The 24,008-nt window shown below is 36.0% G+C and overlaps 1 protein-coding gene across 1 annotated transcript in view; it reads right to left on the reverse strand.

The window, feature by feature from the left end:
• LOC147070004 (sodium-independent sulfate anion transporter-like) overlaps positions 1-24,008 on the reverse strand; it is a 44,789-nt gene that overhangs the window by 12,261 nt on the left and 8,520 nt on the right. The window contains exons 2-5 of the mRNA XM_085949352.1: positions 13,102-13,319; positions 6,339-6,534; positions 4,105-4,325; positions 1,686-1,863 (exon numbers count right to left, since the gene is read on the reverse strand). Of these exons, the coding sequence (XP_085805478.1) occupies positions 1,686-1,863; positions 4,105-4,325; positions 6,339-6,534; positions 13,102-13,281 (775 nt within the window). The 5' untranslated portion in view covers positions 13,282-13,319. The remainder of the gene's footprint in view (positions 1-1,685; positions 1,864-4,104; positions 4,326-6,338; positions 6,535-13,101; positions 13,320-24,008) is intronic.

Below are 24,008 nucleotides of genomic sequence, written 5' to 3' on the forward strand. Positions count from 1 at the left end.
GATTTAATAATGGAGGGAGCACAAGGAGGAGAATGTAAATTAGTCTTGAAAGTCCACAGTCACATCCTGAAACGGGCCTTCAGGCTAGGATAGTTGGCGGGCCCCCTACTTACCGGTAAGATTAAAGGCAGTGTTAAACACCACATTAAAGTTTTTCAAATTGTGTTTTAGTTCAAATTAAGGGTACTTATACAGTGAATTATTGGCGATTTTTAATACATCTACTTTAATAATCGAACTGTCGAGTATCGACACATAATAATTAATTAGAATATATTGCACAATTACATAATTTAAAATGTTCATGGCCGTGAAGTATAATAGCGCCACAGGCGACTTTTTTTACTATTAAAGCTAATTTATGATGTGTGTTTATCTTACTTATCTGGTCAACCCGACACCCCGGGCCCCAGGCTAGAGCCCTGTCAGCCCTACCCAGCCATGACCTACACTACTCCGGAATTCGGGTGGACACCGAGAATTTTTTGACAGTTCCATTAGGGATTGGGTTTCTAAAAAAACCCGACATTAGTGTTTCGAAATTTTTGTGTTAGAAATAAAAATCTAACAAATTTTTCTAAAAGGGTGCTGGAGAATTAAAAATCATTTTTTGCCATGTTTTTATTTGTCTAAGCCCAAGGTATGGTTTATTGGCTTTCAATTTCAATGTTTAAAATCATTCTGATAAATTTCATGTTTGGGGTGCCAGGGCCAATCCAACCCCCCCCCCCCCCCACTGGGTGCGCCACTGCTAGGGTACATAGTTACTTTGTTGGTATTAAGATGCGAACTCAACAGAACCAACGTAGCAAGTAATTAAGTCGGTATAGTCAAATACTTTAGAACAGTGGTTCTTAACCTGGGTTCGATCGAACCCCAGGGGTTCGGTGAGTCAGTCTCAGGGGTTTGTGCGGAGGTCAAGACACACACCCGACTCATATGATTCGTGATGACAGCCGCTCACGTTTAGTGTTGAGACAACAGTTGACAATGATGAATACCTCGATGAAATCATTGAAATTCAGCAGAGCCAGGTTCAACAGCAACTCTTCAGAACAACAACGCTCTCAACGTTTTGGTGTCAACAAATGGTAACGTACCCTGTTATTGCTAAGAAAGTTTTGGAGATTTTCATACCGTTTGTTACAACATATCTTTGCGAGCAATCCTTTTCGAGGATGCTGGAAATAAAAACGAAGAAAAGGAACAAACTTTGTTGCGAAAATGACATGAGAGTGGCACTTGCGAAGGTGAAGCCGCGAATTTCTGAACTGGTCTCTGAAAGACAACAGCAGAAACATTATTATGTTTTTGTTTTTGTGTGAAAATCATGTTTTAATGGTTTTGTTCCTTGAACACAGTGATGTTGATGCACGGTTCATTTTGTGCACCAGTAGAATAGGTATATAGCTATGTTTTGAATTTGAAAAAATCATATTTTATTTTTCCAATTAAGAAGGGTTTGGTGAATGCGCATATGAAACTGGTGAGGGTCAGTACCTCCAACAAGGTTAAGAACCACTGCTTTAGAATATTATCAGTGTTAAAAAAGGAACTTGTTTGGAAAATCCCATATAGCATGTTGTAAGTTGGGGTAATACTATTGCTGCTGGAAACGCAATGAGCTAAACATGTTTCGGTTTATTAGAAGAGTATTATCAAGCGTCCTTTTTACGTCTACGTACCTGTTAAAATCAACGCAGTCGAATTGTGCAAGTCCATGATGTAGGCGGCGATCGCACAGCCAATTACGATGGCAGCATTCCTTCCGACGGAAATGAACCAAATGGTCTTTTGTGCCATCTCGTGTTTCTTTGTGACGGGCTCATTTTTCTTCGGCGAGATCTTTATTTCTTTCAATTGCTGGAATGAATAAAACATGTTGTCAAGTAGGTAAGCATATGGATCAGGAGGAAGATGCTCTGAATTCCATGGAAGGAGTCGATTTGCACATCCAAGATAGACTCTCGACATACGATGCATACTCTCGATTTTTAGCCATAATTCCCGCAATTTAGCGAAGCTGTTAGTCACCGGGAAAGTCGACTATCTACTAAAGAGAGCGTGTGAGGATATCGACTAGTTGTAATGACCAGGTGAAGGACACCGTGGGCTACTTACTCATCGTCAAAATATTTAATATTATTTAACAATTATTGTACAATTAATTACATTTTTCCAAAATATTTTATGCCTATTATAACACGATGGTCGCGCGGCTTAAGCGTCCGTCTATAGCGTCGTGGGTCCTAAGTTCGAATCATGGGTCTGGGAAGTACACATATTGTTTTTCAATGTTTGTATGAGTCAGAGTATGGACCTAATAGGTTGAGCAAGTGGCTGACATCCATTTCTCGTAAAAACAAAATCACTTAATACAAACCTCCACTCTGTGGAGGCCCATATGCAGCGCTCGAAATGGACTGGAACGCACCGGAGCGCAGCTCCTGTTCGTGAAATCCCCGTCATTATCGTTGTCTCGTGGAAAAATTAAATATTGCATTCTGGTTCGTGAATTTTATTATTAAAACGTATTATTAAAATTAGTTTACTTTACTTACATATATTTCTTAAAGTTGATACGAAATTTGTCGGCATCATAGTAAAAAAAATATATTTATGACATGACGTAAACCTCGATTTTCATCTGCGGCGCTGACAACATTATGCCCTAAACTTGCATGTCACAAATCACAAATTTAAAGACAGTTACTCCATCTGAGCTTGGCAGGTATATTTCCATATAATACATATAGCTGTTATCATTATCATAATATGAACAATTATCTGGCGCTCCGGTTCGTAAAATCTTCCATTTCGAGTACTGCCCATATGATCTTATTAGGATAGGAGATTATAATAGAACACTGAAGACTTCGAGAGCATGCTTTTCAGTATATTTGTATACATAAATTTCGTGATGCATGTCTTTAGTCATAGATCGGAGATTTTGAACTCATAAATGTGTTTATTGTTATGTGCCTATGTTTATATATTATTATTATACACATAATGCGTTAATTCTTCGACGTGCCGCCCTTTTATAAACGTCGCTCTTCGGTATAGTGACGTCCTTAGCCCAACTGCCGCCCTTAACAAGACTTAGAATGCCGCTCCTTGAATTTTAGTCTCAATTTCAAAGAATATGTGATCTATCTTAAATGAACAAATCCAATAAAAATATTTTTTTAAATCTTATAGGTACTCGTCGTATACTGACGTTTATAGTAAGCAAAACATGTCAGCGATGCAGGCAAAATACACATTTCCACTAAATCTGCTGTCAATACTTGTACTACCTATTCGTACTCGGTCTTTCATTTGCCACCCTTTAGAATGCGCCGCCCCTAAGCAGTGCATCATGGCCTGCCTACCCCTACGGGACGTCACTGCTTCGGTAGTATAACATACGTAGGTACTTAATACATTTAAATATAAAATTTAATTTACGTAATTGAATTGAATATATTATATTTTTAATAATGAATATTAGGTGTTATAAAATGTGTTTTCTGTGCATTTTGCTGCCCCATTACGCACCCCCCAACAGCCCCGCTTAGCGCGACCCTGAATATATATAATATCTTTCTCTCGCCCTATTTGCAACCTAGTATTCTGATCAAAGTATTAAAACTATGCTAGAGTTGTTTTGGTTTTGAGTGTCTCATTCTTCAGAAGGTTTTCCAGACCAAAATAGCGACTGTTGGTCTCGTTGATCCAGCGATTTATGAACTTACAACGTAAAAAATGCAAAATAAATCAATGAATAAGGAAACAGGCAAGAATCAGTTATCTGATGCTGTCAACAAAATCCTACAATAAATGATAATGTGCCTTGTCGCTCGGTGAGTACATAACCACTGAGTAAATTCGCGAGTGGAGAACTACAAGGTTCTAAGTGTTTGTCCTTGGAGAAACAAAAGTAACAATGAGGCAGCTTAGAATACTACTTCATTGTTGGGTTTGTTTTTTCAAGGACGAACACACTTAGAACCTTGTAGTATTCGGCTCGCGAATTATTAATTCTGTGGTACCTACTCGATATGTAGGTACAGTCACAGGTGCATCGTTTTATACTATACAAGAAATAATTATGTAAATTACCCTCATGGCTAGAAGAGTGATAATGCAGATGACGCTCAACACCGTGTCTCCGGTTCTAACTTTTTTGATGTTCTCAAAAAGTCCCATCCATGTGGACAGGAATGTCTCCGCCTTGAACGAGAGCCCTACGAGGCCCTTAATTTGGGAGCATGCTATCACCAAGGCGGTCGCGGAGGTGAACCCTGACACCACTGGCATGGATACGAAGTTCACCAAGAATCCTAAAGAAAAAGAAAATGATTATTCCTCATTGGGCATTGGGAGTGTGGGAGTTCAACCGATGGCTCACGACACAGGGGGAACACATGGATGTTTTCTAGGGAGTAGCCGACTGCTAATGATTATAGTAAACTGAAAAATATTGATTTGACTACGATGCAAATTTCAATATCAAAAGATCTGTATGCCTGAATAATACAATATTATCAGCTATGAACCTTTTCTGCGCATCTATTTTATACACAAGACTGCTATCGGCCGCTATCGGCGGCTATCGAGGGTAGTATTTAATATTTTTATATTGAAGTATTATAATTTTTACAATAAATTAGTTGTAATTGTTACAATAAGTGCTATGTTTTAACAGCACATCTCTTGGCTGATCTTAAAGTGCCCACCACCACCCGTCATATATGCACAACCGTGGATATGCACGGCCGCTTTCTATGACGCTTTAAACGTGTCTAAAAGAAGTGATTTTAAGTGCTCATTCCGTCCCGAGACGGAGCCGCACGGGACTGATGCTGCAACCATGCACCGTAGTGCTTAAAGAAGAAAGTTAAGAAAGAAAATGTTTGTTTTTGGACTGGCTCTGCTGTCCGCTGACGTTAAGCGCTTTGTGTACCCGCATACTGAGTGTCAAGAATTGAAATGGATGAGTCGTGCGAGGTAGACAGTTTTGACAATTTAGACGGCTAACTTATTGTAAAAATTATAATACCACAATATAAACTACCATGGATAACCGCCGATAGCCGTCTTGTGTATAGAATAGATGCGCTGGAATTAATATCTGTGGAAATAATACCACTCAGCATTACAAGGGTGACACACTTTAGTATGCTTAGTATTTTGTTGTCAAAACAAAACAACGTAGTGGAAACGATGTCAGCAATTCCTCAATCATAACTGGATCAGTAGGGTCTATTATAATTTGCTTAGTTGCGACAATGTCTCTTGTAATGTACGAACTGCATTATTTGTATAAAAAGCAAGGACGATCCATAAATCCTCACTCTCACATCGAGTCCGTCACTCGGCGCACTACTCATCTCGAGTCCAGTCTCTCGGTTATATTAACATATCGGTACATCAATAATAAAATCAATCTCATCGGGTATGGATTACCCGCGATTATAACATCACTCTGACACCTTTATCATTGCACCTTTATTCTTGTAACGGTAAATAAACTCTCTCCTCACAACATCCAAGCAACAATGACTTCATCTCCTCCACCTCATCATCCCCATCCCCAAATATCATAGTCATATTTATCTATTTTGTGTGTTTATGCGACACTCGCAAGGCAATATTAGTTTTAATTTTAAAGGACATAATCCCTAAAGTTATTCAATACACCGAGGATTTTAAATATCCTCACGACCTTGAAGACAATAATTTAACACTCCTGTGAATATATTCTATAAACAAGCCTGATTATCGACCGCTAAAGTGATAAATATTATCACTTTATCATATTTATGTATTGAGGTATTATAATTATTACAATAAGTTAGCCGTCTAAACAGTCAAAACTGTCTATCTCGCTCTAAAGTTAACACACTCAAGAGAGGTTCTGTTAAAACATAGCACTTATTGTAACCTCTACAACTAATTTATTGTAATTCTTACAATAAGTACTAATTATTGGATACAAACCTACCCTAGATAGCTGCCGTAGAGGCCGAAAAGCAGTATTGTTTTTAGAATAGACGCGGTGGACTAGTAGAGTGGAATTGTAATTTTTGATTAAGTAAGTAATGAAACCAAAATAATAAATAAATTCGTTTGCGCTCAGTGCATCTATTCTATACACAATACTGTGTATAGACTTTAGCCGCTATGGGAGCTATTAAGGGTAGGTTTTTATCGAAGTATTAGCACTTATTGTAATTGTTACAATAAGTGCTAATACCTACTTCGATACAAACCTACCCTAGATAGCTGCCGTAGCGGCCGAAAGCAGTCTTGTGTATAGAATAGATGCGCTGACCAAGAAAAAGAATTGTTACCCAATCTCGAAATCCCGACAACCAGCTGGACGAATCCTCCCAAGAAGCAGAGAAGCGTAGCGAAGTCAGGATTGGTGTGGTGCGTAAAGTTGAACGTGAGAAGAGACAGGAGGGCAGTCGGTCCAATGTTTATCTCAGGAACTGTTCCCAAGAATATGTACACCAGACTTCCAGCGAAGGATGAGTAGAGGCCATACTAGAATATTAGTTAAAGCGAAAATTATAATCCAATGGGAATGAATGTCTGGGAGTTACAATCATCGATGCTCGTTTTTTGTTGACGTTGACAGGGCGTCAATCAACTGGGTGTTTATTAAACGGATATAGGGTATTAAATGGAGCTCTTTATTCGATCCGTTAAACGTAATGAACAAATTGCCAAACGACTATTTTGACTACCTTTGGTAAAACATAATACGACTGCGAACAACTATTTTTGTCGATGAATCGAAAGTAAAACATGTAATGGTTTGCAAAAATCTTGAAAAAAATAATCGCATGGCGAATAAAAAAAATATTTAAAAAATAATTACTTAATTTTTATTGTAATTTTTTTATTATCGATTATTTTTTTATTTTTTTTGCAAACAAAATGACACTACAATGCAAATGAAAAATGGGCCCATTTTTCGTTAAATTGTAATGCATGTATCCCAGTGAATTGGTATTTGAATATAGAAAATATAAATAGAGCTGGCAATCTGCAATACTGTTATAATAATTAACCAATTTTTTTATTCAACGAATAATTCACAAGATTTAAGTATGAAACATTCTAATTATTGAACATACATAACTTTGAAAACACTTCTGAGAAAATATGTTATAACATAACCAATAGAAAAAAATCGTTTTTGACACCCAACAGGAATCAAAACTACGTCTCTAGGGTTTCGCGCCCATGCATATATACCACTATGCTATAGGCGTCATACTTAATTGCGACAAATTTTAACTAATGGCTCTTAATACTATCTGAAGCGCTTTCCAATTTGAGTTAGTATTGGCGATCGGCTTTTGTATTTTAAATCAAAGTAGGTATTATTACAACGTTTTTCTTAGCTCGTATTCTTATTTGTCCGGTACAAATCTTGCAATCGATTTTTAACTAACTTCCCGACTAGCTAGACATTTGAAACTTTTAGAATATAATATCAGAACACGATGCCAATGCATTTTTTTAAAATACTTTTAGCCATCTTTAAGTAGAATTGAATTCATTTTCAGTTAATTCTGTTTTGTATGAAAAGTTATTTCGACACCATTATTAGTTTGTAAGCGGATGGTCCTAGCAACTAAATTATTAATATATACGTGCGTTACTATGGAAATTAAAATGACATTTCAGTATTATTTCTATCAAGTACAATTTTTTTCGATCGTTTAAGCTAGTCAAAACAAGTTTATATGATTCAACAGAAAATTTAAAAACGTTGTATATAAAAAGTCCTTTTTATCTTGTAATTATTTTAATTACTAACCGACGTCACGGATCACTACAAGCTTTTTTGTTGTAACTTACTTGAATTTGCTGATAATTTTAATTAACTATTTGGTTATAATATATTTACTCAGAAGTGTTTTCAAAATTATGTATGTTCAATACTTTTTTAATTAGTATCTATGATCACAGAAAGGAGGCAACATATGACATTTAATAATATGATTACGAAAAGGCTCACGACCTAATCCCTTTAAAATATTAATTCGAATCACTCTCAGCAGCGTATAACAAGACTCAAATGCTTCTAATTTCACCCGTCGTTTAAGACATGCGTGCTCTGAACGCGTGATATTTTATTATATTGAGTCTTTGGATTTCTATAAATTTCACGATGTTTAGCTTATCGCAGATACCGTTCATTTCAACAGAACAGAACTCTATTATCAAGAGTTCACCCAAGAATACTTATATATTATATTCTATAGGAGATTTATGCCTTCAATGGATCCCATCGCACATGGGTATTGAGGGCAACGAGAGGGCGGATGATCTGGCAAAGGAAGCTGGCCATTTAGGGGTACCATATGTGGATACCAGAAAACCTGGACTAGAATGAGGCTATAAAGAAAATGGGCCAAAGTATGTGGATAAATTTTCACCATAGGGCATCATTAGAAAAGGGGAAATGGAGTAAGTCTATTCTACCATCACCACGAGAGGTGCCCTGGTTTGTAGAGTCTCCTTTGACGAGGAATGAGCTTAAGTTAATACTGAGGCTAAGAACAGGGCACATAATGGGCAAAAGATTTGATGTCCTCATGGGAAGAAGCGAATTGCAACTCTGCGATGAATGTCATGTTTTAGAGGACATTGTACATATAGCACTACAATGCCCTAAATATGAACTTCACAGAGTACAGCTGCGAATTGCGGATATCTATGAGAATGTCGACGAATTGAAGGGTGTCTTGGCGGTGGGTAAGACGGAAGAGCTAGGCAAAATTGTAAAGTTATTTAACAGAATAGGAGTGAGGACCTGATCGACGGATCCCCTTCTAGAAGAGAAGAGGCGATATGACAGCGAGTCGCAGTCAGAGCCTCGGTAAAATCACAAAAAAAAATTATATTCTATGTTCAAACCCAATCAGTATTCAGTGGAGGACGTGGAGGCGGGCGTTCCATATTTTTTCCCATCCAAAATTAAAGTCGAGAGCGTTTTTATTTTCACTTTCATTCATATTAGAATCCACAACTCCCAGAGAAAAATTCTCTAGAAATGATAATCTCAAAATTTTTCATTATTACATAATAATCTCGAGAAACAATCATCATGATTCTTATCATTTCTTGAGAATTTTTGACCACGGTATCTGTACATGTCTCAGTATAGTATGACATTGAAACCTTATAATATATAGTTACATGCAAAAAAGATAAATATATCCAACGACCAATCCTATTATGGTAAAACTTCCACATCAGTTTCGGTCAAATAGGTATAGGGTAGACTTTGAACAGCATTGCAGATTTTATTCGAATACCTACCGATCGGTGTTGCCAACTCTCGTCGACAAAAATATATGTCAGACGAGATAAGAAAAAAAAATTTGGCGAAAAAATGCAGTTTTCTTTCGGAAATGCGGTTTTCCACCAAAAAAGGGATCATGAACAAAATGTGAAAGCCTTGTGTTATAAGGAGAGTTATTTATTTATCAGTATAATGTAGTGTTTTAATGAAACCTTTAAAGCTAGACGTAACGTGGGAAACGGTAGATTTAACGTCACATGCCAGATTTGCGATTTTTGCAAACCATATGAAAAATGGTAAATCTGGCAAGCAAAACGATAAGTTGGACGCTGCTACTGATCAGTTACTGTAGGTACATAATATCACTTAAATTCTTTGTATTATTATATACTTACATTTATATTCATGACCTTTACAAAAAAAAAACACATTATAGTATAACGGATATGCAACCGATCATTGCAATTTTATTGTTTGAGTTGCCTTTGTACCGACATGCTGTATCCACACGATATTGTTTATTTTTAACTATTTTTTTTGATCGATTTAAAATTTCATAGACAATCGGAAAATTACTGATTCAATATTATGCAGTAAGTACTAATACAAATTAAGCAGCAGAGGATAGAGGTTATGAAAAAATATATTTATTAAAAAACATTTGCAAATGAAAACTACCCGCTGTTGAGATCTTACTTTTGTTATTTAACTGTGGTTGTTTGCAATTTAACGCGATTATTCATCTCTTATAAAACCACCATAGTCATCATCATGTATGGCATTACAACCCTTGTGGGTCTTGTCCTCCATCAAAAACTTCCTCCATCCTGAACGATCCTTCGTCACTTCCGACACTCTCCAATTGCTTTGACCGAGCATTTTTAAGTCTCCCGTGGCACAGTCCAGCCATCTCAATTTCGGCCGTTCAGGTCTTCTCTTACCATCGGGGTTACGTACATAGCCTGTCTCGCCGGTATATCCTGTAGCATTCTATGCACGTGGCCGATCCAGCGCAGTCTCTGCATCTTCATATGCCACGTGATCTTTTCGCCCCCATAAAGTGTGTATATCTCCTCATTATACCTTGAAATCCAAATGACCTTCCACCATAGTGAAACAAATTGCGCAGCTTGCGATTTCTTCTACTGCGCACGACTGATACAGGGGAACTGCTCTTACATGAATCCTATCGCATCATTTTATCTCGATCGGCCTCGCTTTAACTACGTCATATTTTCTGTCAAAACTATCGAACTTCACGCATAATATGTGGTAAATATGTTTATAGTAAACAACTAGTGGCTAAATTCTTAAAGCACCCGATGTCTTATGCTTAAATTATCGTACCTAAGCATAAGCTGGTAACTATATGTTTCTATGATGTATATGTATTTCCACTATAGGCGGCTCTCGTGGTGCAGTGCGTAAAGCGCTGGCGTTCCACCTGAAAGTTCTGGGTTCCATTCCCGATTCTCAAAGCCTGGGTGTTTGTGATTGTTGAAAATTACTAACAACCACCTTGTACGAAAAAGCAAGGACATGGTTATTATTAATTTAAAAAAAATGGTATTCCTATAACATATAAGAGAAGGCGGCTCTCGTGGTGCAGTGCGTAAGGCGCTTGCCTTCCACCCGAGACTTCCGGGTTCAATTCCCGGTCAGTACACAATATTTATGTGTTTTTCTCAAAGCCTGGGTGTTTGTGATTGTTCAAAATTACTAACAACCACCTTGTACGAAAAAGCAAGGACATGATTATTAATAATTATAAAAAAAAAACATAACTTAGAACCAGCAGAAGTCTTAGAAAGCCAAAGAAACCTTAATTTTGCAGTAAATTTAAACTGTCAGAATATAATTTCCTACACTTAGAAAGAATTTTCTATTATAATAATCTGTCCAAACATTATTGTCAGATGGAAATTTTAATTCTTTCCACAGTCCATTTTTTTCAGTGTTTATAGTCACCATGGTTAGTTTTTTTTTTGTTGTTGCCAAGGTCGATCTGCCGTTGTTTTTTTTTATATAACGCAATCAGCCGCTGTTCAACAATAATAAAATGCCGAATCGATTTGATCACTTCATTTCACTGTCAAGATAAATGATACGTATCACCTAGTTACGAAAAGTTTGTCGATTTGAATTATGGCAAAATTTTTGGCGGAACTGTAGTTGTTATCAACCATAAAAAAAATATATTATAAATTCTACAGATTGTAGACAGACATACACTGACTAAGTCGATGTCAGTGGCGTGCTATCCATATATCGTCACCTTACTATTGAGACCTATTATTATTAGACTATTATAAAAAAAATGAAGTTTGTTCGACAAAATTTAAACAAAAGAACATTTTAAATTATATTAAAACCTCGGTTTTCTAGAGTCTAGACTAGTATGCTGTCCATCTATCTACAAATTTTAAAAACTCGTAAGTCTCGTGGTTTCAAACATGGAATTAAAACCTCGTATTTCAGAACCAGTGTTAGCAGATTCATCGATTAGAGAGGTGTTTAAAATAATGTCTGTATTACGTTTTGTCCTTACGAGGTTTTAATAGTAAGGTGACGATATGCTGTAGAATGTAGATGCAGAGCATTCCCAGAACTATGGGATAAAGCACTATGTAATAATAATATGTTTCAAAATATTATAATATTTATTGTGTAATTGCCACAAAGACCAATTTTGTTTCATTAAAAAAAAAATGTGGCGTCATATTGCCAACGTGAAAGTCTCTTCAGTTAAGGCTATACTTCAGTTGAGGCATGGTCTATAAAGATCGTGGCTAGGCGATGCGCGGATTGTGCAAATGACGCGAGCCGTACGACATATAATTTGTAATAAAAATTCAACATGCGTCCTTTTTATGTTATGTTTATTATTATATTCGTAATAATAATAGTATATTATTCATTGACATATTTTCTTTTTCAAGTAGTACTTGCAGAACGTTTTTAGTCATCTTTACACGATTTAAGACTATATTCCTCCGACGCCATTACAAAACAAATTGACGTGCAAACAGGTCGACTATCGCTCTCCGAATGGCAACGCGGCCGAAATTTCGTTCCACAAACAGTTGAAAATAATTTTCCGTTTCACTTATGTGCGCTCTTAATAATCATAATTTCGCTTGTACGTTCAACTCACTTGTAAAACACAGATTTATTCAATGGATGCATACATTTAGAAGGGTTTCGCTGTTTATTTACCCTACGGACATATAAGTCCCATAGAAAAATTATATTGCGTTTTACAGGTGCGTTCAATGGTCGAACCTACACGACTAATAATAAATTATTGTAACTAGATTAATTAATAATAATTACAAGATTAAAAAAACGTTTTATATAAAACGTTTTTAAATTTTCTGTTCAATTATTATGCTCAAACTTGTACATGATATGAAGTAAATAAAAAACAAACAAAATATATAGAATACTGAAATGTCATTTTGATTTCCATAGTAACGCACGTATATATTAATAATTTAGTTGCTAGGACCACCCACTTAGCAACCAATAATAGTGGATTGGATTACGGATTTTTTCCGAAATAACTTTTCATACAAAACAGAATTAACTGAAAATGAATTCAATTCTACTTACATATGGCTAAAAGGATTAAAAGAATGCATTGGCATCGTGTTCTGATATATTTTTAAAGTTTCAAATGTCTAGCTAGTCGGGAAGTTAGTTAAAAATCGATTGCAAGATTTGTACTGGATAAACGACCACCGGACAAATAAGAATACGAGCTAATAAAAACGAGTTGTAAAAATTCTTACCTGAGGTTCGAATCCAGCCAACGAAGCATAAGCAATAGATTGAGGTATAAGCGTGAGGGCCACTGTTACACCAGCCACCAGATCCTCAACTCCGACGGAGACGTTATAGTCTTTGGCCCATGTGACTATCGGGAAGATCTTCGCCAGGATCCGACGAGGCGTTATCCTGGAGATGACCATCTTGGCGATGATATGCGACGATTAATACGAGCCCCAACCTGAAATTTAAAAAAATATTGGAATTTAAATATTATTTGTTTTATGGGAGACATTTTAGGAAAGATGTCACGTCGAGATTCTTCGTCAAACTCAAATATTATTTTAATGAAACGCTGATGTAATGGGTAAAAATATAACCTCGAACATGGCGACAATTGATTCATATATTTATGCTTTAACCGTTTTTTATTTAAATAGATTTAAAATTTTAAAAAAGTCCGATAAAATATACGATATGCCGATGATACTGTGCTGATTGCTGATAGTTTAAAGAGTTTACATCAACTAGTAGAAAAGGTTAACGAGGACAGTAATTCTTATGGTTTAAAAATGAACCTCAAGAAAACAAAACTATTACTAGTATCAAAAATAGCGACACCAGACACCAACACAAATCGAACGTGTGACCCATTATAAATATTTAGGCACATGGGTCAATGAGAAATGGGACCAGTCTCAGGAAATAAAAAAACTAGATTTGAGATCGCAAGGAGCGCCTTTCTCAAAATGAGACGCCTCCTTAGCAATCAAGACCTTAACCTAGGTCTGAGACTGCGTATGGTACGTTGTTATGTTCTCTCAATTCTTTTCTATGGTATTGAAGTATGGACGCTGAACCAAGAGATGTCACGGAGACTTGAAGCTTTCGAAATGTGGCTGTATAGACGCATCCTCAAAATTCCTTGGACTGACCGGGTGACAAATGTTGAAGTTCTCAATCGAATGGGGAAGGACCGAGAAGTTCTGCGTAGTATCAAAACCAGGAAACTACAGTACCTCGGCCACATTATGAGAGGACAAAAATACAGCATTCCCCAACTTGTCATTCAAGGAAAGATCAATAGGGAGCGTAGTACAAGACGGCGCCGCATTTTGTGGCTAAAGAACCTCCGTGATTGGTACGAGTGCAGCTCCACTGAACTGTTCCGGGTAGCAGACGACAAAGATAAGATCGCCTTGATGGTGGCCGACCTCCACTAGGGGATGGCACAATAAGAAGAAAAAAAGTTGGTGTCTGTATTTATGTACGCACGTTAGAAGTTATACTTCTTTGGCGTAACAAAACAAAAACAAAACTTGAGATAACCTAGATTCTTCGACTAGCTCTTAATTATCTTGTTAAATTACACACTCAAGAAAAAGGACCGCTTATTGGAACGCCGTTGGTTTATTTCTAAACACTTTAACTTATATTACTAAATTATATAATTATAACGGTGGCCGCGCGGCTTAAGCGTTGGACTATCACGCCGTGGGTCCCAGGTTCGAATCCTGGGTCTGGCAAGTACACATATTGTTTTTCAATTTGTGTGTGAGTCAGGGTATCGACCTAATAGGTTGAGCAATTGGCTGACATCCATTTATCGTAAAAAAACAAAATCTATTAATAATAACCTCTAATCTGTGTAGACCCATATGATCCTACTAGGATCGGACATGGTCGAAGAGATATAATTATTCATCGTTGTTTTTATTTTTAAAGTAACAACTGCCACTATGACGTATAATAGTTTGTTTACATAAGGAATTGCAAATGGCCGACAATAATAAATTCGCTACCTAGGCAACGGAACAATTCTAAACTATAATAATATACTTACTGCATAATCGTCACGATTGGAGTATCATACTGTGGCGTAAAGGTAGTGCGTTCGGCTGATAACCGAACAATCCGTGGTTCGAATCCAATCGAGTGCGTGTTTTTTGTGTGAAAAAATAAATTATGTGTTACATATTGTCACTCGCCAAAAATACACTCTGATCTGATTTTCCAAATGCGCCTAAAGAAGTATAACTTAAAAACACTATTCCTATAGATACAAAACATAATTTCACCTTAGGCGACGTTTCCAATGATATGGTAACATGTCATTTATTATCAGAATTTACAAGATTTATGTGAAAGCTATATAATATAGTTCGTTTATGTTTATAGAGAAATAGAGGACATAGAAGAACCGTTTCTAAAATGGAAGAATGGCGAATATTGGATATCATACTATGGTAAGCCTACGTGGGAGACCGGAATCCACGTGCTGTAACGATCAACAGAACTTCCCGGAGACAGGGTCTCTATGAGCGGAGCTGTTTGCAGAAGTTCGCCCCCACACGAGCCCGATCGGACACGACACTAACTTGAAGGCATTGTAAAAAAATGTTGCACCTTCAAATTCATTTATATAAATTAACTAACATTTCAAATTACATGTTTAAGATGTTCATAACATAAAACAGAATCAAGAAAACTTTATTGTAATACAATGAAAATCAGGAGACACTCTTGCTGTCTTCGTTTTTTTCGATCATAGAATACACAGTACAATACTTAGGTATTTTATTATTATTACAACGTTTTTCTTCTACAACGTTTTTCTTAGCTCGTATTCTTATTTGTCCGGTACAAATCTTGCAATCGATTTTTAACTAACTTCCCGACTAGCTAGACAATTGAAACTTTTAGAATACATCAGAACATGATGCCAATTGCGTTTTTTTAATACTTTTAGCCGTCTTTAAGTAGAATTGATTTAATTTTCAGTTAATTCTGTCTTGTATAAAAAGTTATTACCGAAGAAATCCGTAAAAAGTAAAACCATTATTGCTTGCTAAGTGGGTCCTAGCAACTAAATTATTAATATTAATATATACGTGCGTTACTATGGAAAAATCCTCAAAATTGGACTGACCGGGTGACACATGTTGAAGTTCTCAATCGAATGGGGAAGGACCGAGAAGTTCTACGTAGTATCAAAACCAGGAAACTACAATACCTCGGCCACATTATGAGAGGACAAAAATACAGCATTCCCCAACTCGTCATTCAAGGAAAGATCAATGGGAAGCGTAGCAGAGGACGGCGCCGCATTTCGTGACTTAAGAACCTCCGTGATTGGTACGAGTGCAGCACCGCCGAACTGTTCCGGGTAGCAGACGACAAAGATGAGATCGCCTTGATGGTGGCCGACCTCCGCTAGGGGATGGCACAATAAGAAGAAGACTATGGAAATCAATATGACATTTCAGTATTATTTCTATCAAGTACAAATTTTTTTGATCGTTTACGCTAGTCAAGTTAAGTTTATATGATTCAACAGAAATTTTAAAAATGTTGTATATAAAAAGTTCTTTTTATCTTGTAATTATTTTGGTTCTTTACTGTTCTCATTTCAACATATTATTATACATTTCTATGGCTAAACTTGTTTCAAATGTCCTGAGAGTTCTAACGCGATACGTACCATGTGAATACTACAAAAAAACTCGTGTCTGTTTTGTTACTAAGTCTGACACATTCAATGTCTGCCGATATCAATGTATTTAAAACAATTATATATTCGTAGGTACACTAGAAATAAACGATTCAAGGCATTAAATAAAAATTATAATATAGAATTAAGAAAAATGTTACTATATCATAATGTCGTGTCTGATGAAAAGATACAGTTTTGATCACTCACGAAATTTACAGGTGCATTTTTTAAATATCGGCATTGGAGACCATGCCACGTGAGAGCAGCCAAAAATGTTTGAAGAGCAGAAGCAATCCACGAACTTCAAAATAGTGAAAAGTGAATATATTTTAAAGAAAGTCAGTCGGAAACTATGAATTGACACTAGGGATTCCAATCCCGGGATCCCGAGCTATTTTCGATAGCTATGAATCCCGGGATTGATAAACGTAAACCCGAAACTTTCGGGATTGATTTTTTTATCAATTTTTATGGAAAATAAAATAAAAACGAAAATATAACAGAAAAAATACTTTTAATAACAAATTACTACATTAGAAATAAACTGAGTTTGAATGAAGTTTGATTTATACCCATGTGTAAGTTGCCGATTCATTTTATTTTTTCACATAAATTAATAAAAATGAGAAAGATTGGAAAAAACAATGCTTCGCACTTTTAACAAAGTAATTCCACCATGATCGCATACGTTTTACGGCAATTACATATTTGACTGACTAATTAGATTTATGAAGCGGAAAGGCCATAAGTACACCATGATTTGCTCTACTATTTTTAATCTCGCCAACCCATTCATTAAGTCTTTACTATCAGAAACAGCAATATCATATTAAATTCACATTATTATCTATATTAAAATATTATTTACTCCATTAAACTTATGTATTTCCAAGATTGAACGTATACAATATTAACAATGAATGTCTTAAATTAATAATATAAATTATACTAAATTTATTTTTGACCGATTTTATCAATGTTATTTGTAAATATAAATTTTTTATATTAACAATGGAAAAAAAATGCCAATCCCGGGATCAGAATTTTGGTTCGAGATTGGATTCCCTAATTGACACTAATGCCGTTGGCAGCATTTGAACTTCCTATGTCATTTGTGTGAGTAAATGCGGTCCATAACGCGTGTCGTCGAATAGCGCTTAGTAAATGTAACAATAAATTATAAATTAATAAAAAAGGAGAATGTTCATCCAGACGGCAGAAAAAACTAGGGCATCTCGTTAAATAGGTACGTCCTAAAGCGATTATGCAATGAAAAATATGTCCACAGTAAAATAAACCAAAAATTGACTTTAAGTAACGTAATCGGTCTAGAAAAAGTTAGAATATAACACGCAATATTATCGTAATTACTAATAATTCATAGATAGAAAGGTACTTACTGCACAGTTCAAACGTTGAGACACGTTTATGGTAAGAGTAAAAGTATAAAGAAACTTATAAAATTAAACTTTCTCACCAAATTCAATTTTTTTTTTCAAATTAACATTTATTTATTTACATTGGGTCTATTCTATACACAGGGCAGCTATCGGCGGTAGTATATGATATGTATGTATTGAGGTATTGTAATAATTGTTACAATAAGTTAACCGTCTAAATTTGTCAAAACTGTCTATCTCGCTCTAATAGTTAACACAGCCAACAGAGGGGCTGTTCAAGCATACCCCTTTTTGACAACGTGGTATGGAGAGGTGCATGCTGGGCATAACGCGAATGGACAAAAAGAGGAATGAGTGGATAAGGAAGCAGACAAGGGTTTGCGATGTAATAGAGTTTATTAAAAGCCTTAAATGGAGATGGACTGGATACATAGCTCGAAGAAGAGACAATCGTTGGACAAATCTAGTTATCCAGTGGTATTCAAGAAATACAAAACGTCCGCAAGGTAGACCTAGAGGCCGCTGGATCGATGAAATGATAAAGTTCTGCCGAAGTACGTGGCAACGCAATTCACAGTACCGAGAGAAGTGGAAGCAGCTTGAAGAGGCCTTCATCCAGCAGTGGATAGATTCAGGCTGATGATGATGACAAACGAATATGATAAACTACATACGTATGTGTGTGGCGGGCTACATTCAGCCTACTTGGAGTCGCATAGAGGTTAAGGCTGTATTCTGTGAGGACCAACTGTCACTTTTGTTAAACGCGTGCGTTCTGCGTACTATATGACTGTGAGACGTGGCATCTTACTAACATTCAAATGTCTCTGCTTTTGAGGTTTGAGAATCGATATCTCCGCCGAATCTTAAGGATACATTGGTACGACCGCGATATAGACACTAGTTCGTGTGCGGACATGGCAGCCCTCGGTGATTGAACTAATCATGAAGAGACGCTTCACGTGGCTGGGACACAGTGTTGCCATCTTTTCTAAGCGGAATTATAGTATTTGTGGAAAAATATAGTACGCGTTGTCATCTGTTGAAAATGTACAGGTTTTATGTTTCTTAGAAAGAAAGAAAAAGGAGAATTTGAGAAACTCCGAGACCCCTTTTAGTAGGTACTTAGTAGGTAGTAGGTTTTGTATGTAGTAGGTTTTGTGGGTACCTCTTCCGACCAAAAATGCTTACCGAAGAATTCAAGAAATTTCATTTTAAATCAAAGTCAAGGGATTTTTTTACGTATTTCGAGCAATTTTTTTCCAAGTTCTCCAAATCTTCTTATATTGCGAAACTATAGTACTTTGCACCAATTTATCGAACGGAAATATCGAAATTTTAGTACTTTTTACATATATTTACTTTTTTCCGATATTCAATATTATAGTATTTTGGACGTTTTTTGGCTGTTTTATATCGTACATGTACGCGGACCAAAATTATAGTACAAATAATATAATTATAGTACGGTTGGCAACACTGCTGGGACATGTGTTCCGGATTCCGCCAAAGAGTGTGACGCTCCGTAACCTTGTCGCACAACTTCAAGGCTTTCGACGCCGTGAACGGCCCTTCCTCACCCTGCAGCGATGCTACAAAATCGATCTACGCGCTGCAGGGCTCGTATGGCGAGAGGTGTGACATTGTGCTTGCTTTATGCCCCAATACTGGGGCGTGACAGGGTGAAGTAAGTAAATATATTTTAAGTAGTAGGTACAATGTATAAAATGTTCTCAATGGATTGAAACCCAAGGTAATTTTTGGGAATAACTTAATTAATAATAGTTACATATTATTAACATCTCTCAGTGTATAGTCAATTTTTCTAAATTCTAATTATTTATAAAACACAACTAGTCATACTTGAGTAGGTACAGTTCATTATTATCACAACAAAATCAACACTCAAAAGTTTAATTGGATTTTAAATTATTTTATAATATCGATAGGTATCCCAAAATATTTTAAATTGAATTTATTACTGAAATAAAACTCCCAGAAGAATAATCAAATATTTTTAAATATACTGTACCCGCAGTAACACAACATAAAACTTTCTCGTCGACGTGGAAAATTCCAAAAGATCATCTTTAAAAATGTACTTATCATTAATTATTACGAGTAGCTCTTTCAAGCATCGATTCAAATATAAAAATGTTGCATTGTCTTAGGCAAACCCAAGTATCCACAGAAAATATGTTAAGTAATTTGAAATTTTGAGAAAAGCGATGTCAGTAGGTATGTAGCGAAAATTTAGTGAATGGAATATTATTATGACGTGACTCTAAAAACGAATATAATACATAATATGTTTCAATTAATAAATTTATAATTAACTATTTTGTTTATTCAACGAATAATTCACAAGATTTAAGAATGTAACATTGTAATCATTGAGCATACCTACATAATTTTGAAAACACTTTCTGAGAGAATATGTTATAACCAATAGAAAAAATCTTTTTTTGAAAAAAGTAAGCCATCCCAGCAGGGATCGAACCCTGCATCTCCCGGGTCCACGCATCACCTCTATGCTACGCAGTGACATACTAATTGCGACAAATTTTAACTATTGGTTACTTATAATACCCACTCATCAGCGCTCTTCCAAATCAAGCTACTTTGGCAATCGATTTTTGTTTCTTAAATCAAAGTAGATACCTATTACTTCGATTACTAACCGACGTCGTGGATTTCTCCAATTTTTTTTATGATGTAACTTACTTGAACTTGCTAATAATTTATAATTAACTATTTCTTTTATTCAACGAATAATTCACAAGATTTAAGAATGTATCATTCTAATTATTGAACATACATAATTTTGAAAAACACTTTCTGAGAGAATATTTTATAACCAATATTTTTTTATAATTGACATTGATTTATATATTGACATTATATTGTGTAAACGATAGATTATTTAATTGTTATTCCAAAACATGATATCAGAGTCACGGGAAAAATGACTAATGTCAAAATTCGCACAGTATTTTTTGACCTCATATTTTAATTTAATTATTGTAAAGTCACGAGACATTTTCTCGGTACACTTTGCGAATTCACAAGTATTTTAGCAAATAAAACAAGGTGCTAAAAAGCTTTGTTACGAAATTTACCTAGGTGCAAACTTTCATTAAATACAGACGATTATTTTGTGACGAGACATTGTGCAACATAACTACTGAATTTAACGATACCAGTGGCGTGCTGTGCATATATGCTGTGGGTGCTATGCACGCCTTAAGACGATACATCAGTGAAACGGCAAATAATTTTCAACTATAGGCGCGACGAAATTTTGGACTCTCTGGCATTCGGAGAGAGAACACGTCAATTTGTTTCGTGATGGCGACGGTGGTATTAATTATTAAATCGTGTAAAGATGACTAAAAATGTTACCCATTTACTTTAAAAAGAAAACATGTCAATGAATATATTATTATTGATACTAATAGAACATACGTTAAAGTGCCCACCACCACCCGTCATATATGCACAACCGTGGATATGCACAGCCGCTTTCTATGACGCTTTAAACGTGTCTGAAAGAAGTGATTTTAAGTGCTCATTCCGTCCCGAGACGGAGCCGCACGGGACTGATGCTGCAACCATGCACCGTAGTGCTTAAAGAAAAAAGTTAAGAAAGAAAATGTTTGTTTTTTGGACTGGCTCTAATAAACAGAACATTAAATGGACGCATATTGGATTTATATGACAATTTATATTTCGTTCGGCATGCGTCATTTTCACCCACGACCAGCAATCCGCGCATCGCCTAGCCACGATCTTTTTAGACCGTGCCTCAACTGAGGTATAGCCTTAATAATTAGTCCAAGATATTCATATAATATATATTTTTACTATGTTGGTATATGTATCACAGAATGGAGGTTTGTATTAATAGATTTTTGTTTTTACGAGAAATGGATGTTAGCCACATACTCAACTTATTAGGTCCACAATCTGTTTCAAACACAAATTGAAAAAACAATATGTGTATTTCAAAATTAGAATCTCCGGTTTGACAAAACTGTTTTAAGTACCTATCTCAAAATATCCATTATGTTTTAAATATAGTAAAAATATTTTTGAAGAGCATGCCCGTTCTCGAAAGACACCGAATACCATTGCTAAGTAGTACCTAAAATAAAATTAACAAATTTCTCTCGTAAGCAGAGCTTAATAATATGTAACCTACTACAAACTGAATATTATATTAATAAGGGCGGATTTATTCTTGAAGGGCCCTGAGTGTCCTGCGCATCGATTCTATCGCACAAGACTGTTATCAGCGGCTATCGACTATAGTTATCATATTTATGTATTTAGGTATTATAATTGTTACAATAAGTTAGCCGTCTAATCAGTGACGTCCCGTGGGGGTAGGCAGATTGAGCGTCGCTAGGGGGCGGCAGTTACCCGAAGGGCGGCAAATCGAGGAGAATCATTAGGTATAATATATAGAAATAGCTACCTAAACTTAGCTCACTGGTTGGAAACAAAGTGTATTCATAATTACTAAAAAGGTTTAATAGGACTGTAATTTTTTTGTCGGGTTCGCGATGTCTCGCGATGCCTAGTTTACTTCCGTTGTCATTGGACGTCACGTCCTTGCGCACATGCGTAGATTTGCGAATTACACTTGAATTATAGGTAGGTACCTACATACTTACATACCCTAATTTATAAAAATTTCAAATATTTTTGCCAGTCACTCGCGAGCTTTTGAAGTTTTTACGTGTATTTTAAAATGTATCTGAAACCGTAGACTCATAATATTTTTTGTCTATTGAAGTAGAGATAGTATTTAAATTAGATTTAGTGGTATAGGTCTTGTTAGTAATGTATCCATACAACACATTTCTTAGATATTGGTGTCACGAAAGGATGATAAAAATACGGTAGGTATAAAAAATGGGGCGCCATTTTGGCACTGCTTAGGGGCGGCATTTTGTCTTGGGACGTCACTGCGTCTAATCTGTGAAAACTGTCTATCTCGCTCTAAAAGTTAACACAGCCGAGAGAGCGACTGTTAAAACAAAGCACTTTTTGACAGTTCAGACGGTTAACTTATTGTAACAATTAACCACATCAATACGTAAATATGATAAACTACCGTCGATAGCAGTCCAATGAATAGAATAGACCCACAGATAGAGGTACGAAATGAAGATAGTTGAGTTAACTGAAATGCTAGATTTCATTAATCACCGATACAACTGTTTTCACGAGACCAACAATTTAAAGAAGAATCTATTCTTTCGCAACTAAAAAGAACAAAACTTATAATAAATAATGTAGGTATATAATTTTTTCATTGTTTTATGCGGTGCTCCGCAACCTTTTCTCACCCACGGCACACCAAAGGTATTCCCAGAATTCTGCGGCACACCACAGGTAAAACAATTTATACATCAAAATATGGACCCCACATGCTGAAGCGGGCCCCCTACCTATCGCTAAGATTAAAGACAGTGTGATACTCTAAAGTAGGTAGTCTTTTTCAAATGATGTTCGTGGTAAAATTAATGGTATTCATTGTATGTTTACCTATTTTTTGTATTAATAAATACAAAAACTCCCCAATCGTACTAATATAGCGCCGCAGGCGACTTTTTTTAACCATTAGAGGAAATTTGTAATTTGTGTTTATCTCACTTATTTGGTTGATCTGCCACGCCCCCCTGAGCCTGGCCCCCCAGACTAGAGCTCTGACGAAAGAGAAACCCGAAGTTCTTATCACCCGTCAACTATGACTGCTTATCATGTTTTTTTTTTTCTAGGTGCCTTTATGGATACCTCGCATTTACTATCGAGGTTTCTTAAGGACTTTGGCACGCAAACTACTCTACTTGATGCTAGTCAAATGAAAATTGTGCCGGCTGAGAGAATATGCCTTATTGAAAACTGTTCTTCTACCCGCATCGGGTATTGCTAATTTGAATTCGGCCAGGGCCTATGAAACCGCCTTGCAAAAACCCTGGAAAATTCTTAGTAGCGCAATAATTAAAGCTTGAGTTGAAGAAAGTTGCTC

This window comes from Rhyacophila brunnea, unplaced genomic scaffold (genome assembly GCF_057557595.1).
Source record: "Rhyacophila brunnea isolate RB1 unplaced genomic scaffold, BYU_Rbru_1.0 scaffold_22, whole genome shotgun sequence".
Lineage (NCBI taxonomy): Eukaryota > Metazoa > Arthropoda > Insecta > Trichoptera > Rhyacophilidae > Rhyacophila > Rhyacophila brunnea.